The sequence below is a fragment of the Lucilia cuprina genome, chromosome 2 (genome assembly GCF_022045245.1).
Source record: "Lucilia cuprina isolate Lc7/37 chromosome 2, ASM2204524v1, whole genome shotgun sequence".
NCBI lineage: Eukaryota > Metazoa > Arthropoda > Insecta > Diptera > Calliphoridae > Lucilia > Lucilia cuprina.
In genome coordinates, this window is record NC_060950.1 from 3,330,914 (window position 1) to 3,336,913 (window position 6,000).

General features: G+C 26.4%; 1 protein-coding gene across 3 annotated transcripts in view; it reads left to right on the plus strand.

Annotated features, from left to right (window-relative positions):
- Positions 1 to 6,000, plus strand: part of LOC111680501 (kinesin-like protein CG14535) — a 124,123-nt gene that overhangs the window by 91,637 nt on the left and 26,486 nt on the right. Inside the window, exon 1 of one of the 3 annotated variants that reach the window (XM_046947940.1) lies at positions 466 to 647. The exons of the other annotated variants lie outside the window; for them this stretch is intronic. Within the exon in view, the coding sequence (XP_046803896.1) occupies positions 637 to 647 (11 nt within the window). The 5' untranslated portion in view covers positions 466 to 636. Of the gene's footprint in view, positions 1 to 465; positions 648 to 6,000 lie in introns of those variants that run through there. 3 annotated transcript variants of the gene reach the window in all.

Genomic DNA, 6,000 nt, shown 5'->3' on the forward strand with positions numbered 1-6,000 from the left:
TGTGAAGAGTGAAGGAAAAGAAAACACAAACAACAACTTCATCACTTTCGTATACGAGTTCGTTCGTAACAATGCAGTGGCAGAACACTGCCCCCAAATGGAAAATGTTTAGTAATAAATGAAACGTTGACGGAAGCGGAACTCGAATAACGGGAATAAACGAACGTGTGTTGTGCATTTTTTCCTCACAACAGCAAAACAGAAAAAAATCTTAAACAAATAATAATAAAAGTGTTTAAAAAGAAGGGTGTAATTTTAATTTTATTAAAATTAAAAAAAATCTAAAAAAAAATATATAAAAATTATAAAACATAATTGTTTTAATAAATAAATATAGAATTATATAAAATTCATTAATAAAATAAAAAATATATATAAAGAAAAAATCATGTAAAAGTGTTTTAGTTTAAATAATACAAAATTTAAAAATAACCAAATATATTTTAAATTATTATTGAAAAAAAAAGAAAATAATCCTAAATATAATGTGTGTTTAACAAAAAATTTTAATGCATTATTTAGTAAAATTTTATAAAAATTGTTTTAAAAAACATCATCATTGTAATTATCAACTATATTGTTTCCTATCAATAAATTTAAACAACTGGATAATTTAAAGGATTTCAATTCCCTAAAATGGATAAAAGGTGGGAGATATTACCAACATTTTTTTATTATATTATATAAAATTTATGTTTTGAAATGTACTTACTATAGAACATGAATTGAAAATCTCTAAAATTTAAGTAAATTTTTATAAAAAATTTTGAAAAATATAAAAAAATAACATTTGTAAACAACAATTTATCACCTGTAATTTTACACTTTTAGAAAACAATAGTTTCAAAATTAGTTTTTCTAATCAATTCGAAAAATTAAGAATCTTTTCAAGATGCTTCAGAAAAAGAGAGGTCTAAACGAGCATACGAAAGGCCCACAAGTAGCTTGGTTGCGTTTATGCCTTTTTACGTCATCCTTTCAAATGTTTTAGTTTGATATAAATGTAATTCTTTTAGGATTCACAATTATACTTTGTGAAATCAAAAACTATTCTTAAAAGTTTCTCAAACTTTTGAAAATTAACAACATTTGACATCAAACTACTATATAATTTAATTTTAAGAGAAAATAAACATTTAAAAGTGTAAATCTTTAGTCAATATATTTCTCAAATAATTGTAAATCCAATTACAAATGTTTGAAACATTAAGCATTATTTTTCAAACCTAAGATTGGTAACAAATCAATTCAATTTAAGGTTGATTTAAAAATCTTAAAAGAGATAAAATTTTTGTCTATTTGGTACTAAATGTTGTTATCAAATAAGAGAAGAAATAAAAAGTGAAAGTTGTGATTAAACATTTTAGGTATATCAGTCTGAAGGTCTTGGGTTCAACTCTCACAAAGCCTCTAATTATTATTGTTGAGTAAGGTTTATTTTTAAATGATTATTAAATTTCTTATTTGAGATGCCGCCTTTAGGATGGTCTTCAAATTTACAAAGTTTACAACTGTATTTGGCTTTTTGGGGGATAAGAACCGGTTTCTAGCCTCAGTGGGGGAAAATTTACTAAGAACTTAAAAGTATTTATGATTATCGCTAAATAGGTTCAAATGGTTTTAATTGGGTTTTGATAATTTAAACATTTACTCCCGTTAACACCAACTCCGGTTATCGTTTAACCGGTAGATATTCTGCTGGTTAAAATTATTTTTGTATGAAAACTATCAATTTTACCTTACGATAAAATATAATCAGACATTGAGATAATGGGGGTTAGACATAAAATTTTGTAGACATCAATTTCAAATTATTCTAAAATATGTTTCCAAAATGCATTGAAAATTTAAAGTTTTTTTATAGACTAGGTGTCGAGTCAAACAACCCAATTTACACAAATTTCCTTTACAAATCTTCCATGTTAGATGGGTGTTCTAAAGTCTAGACATTTGGCTATTACCAAAATTTTAAAATATTTTGCTTTAAATTTTGAAAATTATTATAAATACTAAAAATTTTGTTAGTTAATTAAAAAAATTGAAATTTAATCTTCCATTATATATGTAAGTCATTAATACGATTTTACTTAAATTCCTCAAATTTGAAATAAACTAGTTTTCCAGTAAAGAAAACTTTTATCGCAAGAAAGTGAAACTAAACAATTATTTAAAGCCTTTTTTTGATAATAAAATAAATCTTTTAACTCGAAATTCCTTGAAAAATCTCCTAAGGGGTGTTGGCAAGATGCAATTAAACATAAGGAAACGGGGGAGAAACTGAAAAAAACAAAACATAATTTTATTAAACAACATGCTGAGGCACAGTAGTAAAAGCAACAACTACAACAAAAAGCTGTTAAAAATAATTAATTTTGTCACTGAGTGCTGTTGTTGTCGTTAGTAACATTTAAATCATACAACGCCTAAATCCTCAACAGACTTTTGCTAGTAAATTCAGTCAGTCAGTCAGTCAACCGACTTCCTTTTTTTATTAAAGCTTAAAACCAGTATAAGTATGAGTACTTGTATGTACTTACTTGAGGAAGGGTATAAATAATCAACAGTGGTTGTAAAGCAAAGCAAAAGCAACAAAAAATTCTTCAACACCCACTTTTGACACCCGTTCATTGTTGTTAACGACAGCAATAACAAAAACAAATAACCAGAAAGTAAATAAAAATACAACAAGTATTTCTTTTTTTTTCTTGGTTTCCTTTCAAAGCAAACAAACCTACATACATCGACAAAGTATGTTTATAAAAAAATCCTGTATGCAGGAGTTTGAGAGCAAGTATTACAATGTCTAAAAGTGTGCATGAGACACTCATACATACACATATGAGGAATATTGTCATATCGAGCAAAAACCAGAATAACAAGGAACAAGTTACACACCCTTTTGTTGTTGTTTATCAAGCAACTCCAAAGGATGAGTGTTCTCTAGTACTAATATGAAAGTATATGTAACTGTGTATCTAAATGTATGTTAATGTTTGTATATTTCCTATAATATACTAAGTAAACTGGTATTTTTTGTATTATTATTTGCTTCTTTTATTATTATCCTTTTTTCTTTTTGTTTTTCCTCAATTTTTTTTCCTTTTTGCTAAACTTATTTGAAGCTTAACACACATCATAAAACATACATAGACATGTTTTTCTATAAAAAAGTATTTCTTTCTTTTTTTGTTATTATTTGTAGCTTTTCTAGGTTTTTTTCTTTCTTTTTTTTTGATAAACCAAACTGATAGACATTTGAACTAACTGGGTGCAGCAGCTTTTGTCATACACTCATACATCCTGTTATTAGTTGAAGTTATCATCATTATCAATGTTGGAGTAATAAAACTAGAGATATAAATTTCAATGTGACTTTATAACTTGCTGTTTGTTGATGTCCTTATTGCTGTTATTATATTGATATTGTTGTTTTTGTTGTCTCATATACTTTGATGTTTTTATTAGGTATTTTGTAATTTTATTTTTCTATAGTTTTTAATTGAATGCTGTCGATTGTTTGTTATTGTCTATTGAAAATGTTTAGCAATAAAAGTCCTTTCATTTCATTTAGTTTCTATAGATTTGTATAGATTTTTTGAAATATACAGTCATTATGCCAATTAGTTTGTTATTCATTACGATTAGTGCAATATAAATATTTAGAAAATTTTTTGTAATTTAAAATTTGTGGTTTTTGTGGTAAAAGTCTGGATATAAAATGTTTAGTATTTAAAGAAAAAATTACTGAAAATTATTTTTAGTGTGTGTTTTGGTTTTCCCAGCAAAATATTGGTAATGATTAATGTTGTCGATGTAGTTATATAATACATTACCTTGTAATGAATGGGCGTTATTTCTTTTGTTGAAAAGGATTTATCGAGAGCATCCGGAAACATATGAATTCCATTCTAAAGGAAATACTCAACTTTTGAGTCCAAGAACCAAAACAAGCCAACTTCGGATATTCAGTTCGGAAGTTAAGATTATTCTAGAGAACTTTATGTATCGATATAAAATAATTTTAGTCGGATAGACCTATAGATGGACTATAAGTAGGATGGATTAGGTAAAACTATTCGACCACTTCCTTCTAAATCATTTTATACCGGTTTTACAATAAGAGCTTAGCTATTGCATTTCCGGCTGAAAGTTTTTAAAATGCTTAGAGAAAAGTCATTCTAAGTTTGAGAAATAACATTAATCACAAATAATACTTACTTCTATTAAAAAGTTTGTTAGTCTGAAAGGAGTATGGATATACATTAAGTCCGAAGAAATACACCTATGCCTCTATTGGACCTTTTGCGCGCTCCTTAACTAGTACCTCAAGTAGGATTCACTTTAGGATTGAGAAAGCTTTGATAATTATCTCTTTGTTGAAAAGCCCTTAAATATTTTAAGGTTAAATTTATTTCAAAATAAAATAAAGTTAATTTTTAAAGGACTATGGTAGTAACACGTGGAAGTACATATAAGCTGAAGGGTAAATGTTCTTTAAATATTTTGCAAAAAAACCTTTTCAAGCTAAAACAAATCAGTCAAAATACAAAACCTACATCAATTCTGACCTATGACTACATATAAACATTTTAACCTCTACCAATCATTGCAAAACAAAAAAACTTTCAAACAAACTCTAAAATCAAATGGCAAACGCCTAAAAGAAAACCCACAAAACTGGAAAAATAATAATAAATAAATGTAAAAATATTTCAAAAGGACCTAGAAAAAAATGTGCGTTAACTTCCGCCAATAAACGGAAATTCTAGCAGAAATACCAGCAGAAGGAGAATGTAAATAATTGAACGAAAAAATAAAAGAAAAGAGTAAGACCTAAGCAATATTTAAGGTTGCTCCCCCACCCCCTTTCTTTATGTTACTCGCTTTATTAAATATTTATGTATAAGAGTGAATATTTGTTTAGAAATTTACTTAAAATACAATTTCAATTATGTCGGAGGGTTTTTTGTTTTCTGCGTGTTTTGGTGAATTTGTGTTGAAATTGGTTTTGCATGGTAGACGCAATTAAATCAAAATATTTTTTAACGTCAAGTTCATTGAAACTTTGTTTTGCTATTTAATACTCTACAATTTTTATTTCTAGCAAAGAAATAAGGGAAATGTACTATTAAGTTGAATAGGAAATTGGGTCAACAAAATCCTTAAGGATTTTGAATAATAACGAAACAAAAATATACAAAAAAACGGAAACCAAAATTAAAAAGACTTTACTCTACTTTATTTGAGCTTACTTATAATTTTGTTTTATTTTTTTGTTTTTTTTTTTTTGTCATGACGACAATTTTATAGTCGATAAGGACATTGGAAATGAAAATAACAGCAAAAAACCACACACAGAGAAAAATAATAATAATAAATGTAATTTTAATTAAAAGTGGCATCTGTTTATTTATGAATAATTTTTTCTTAAAAAAAAAAAAACAAATTTTCCCAAAAAATGAGCCAAAAAAGTGTTAATTTTATTAACAAATATTTTACTTTACAGTTAAATGTCAAATAATGATTGTTGGTGTTGGTTTTTGTTATATATTTACAAACATTAATATATACATGCATATATATGTTTAATTTGTATATGTAAATGTAAAATATTGTTATTGTATATGTTAAAGTGGCCAGTCTGCTTGATTAATAATTCAACAATATTTAAGTGCTTTTCATTTTATTTTCAACAACCCTTGACAAAAACCACCAAATGCACTTGTTTTTTTTATGCAATCTGCCACACAAACAAACAAATAAACAACAATTCATACATACATTCATGCACTCCAGTCAGTCACTCATTCTTTCTTTAATATATAACTTGTGATATGTTGATTGTTGCTGCTGCTGCAACAAATTGTGCTTTCAACAAAACTCAGCATGCAACAAATTTTTGCATAAAAACAAAGAATACATAAACAAAAATACCAAACAATACAATAAAAATGCAATGTGTTATACACATACATACATATGTGTACTTGTACAATTCAA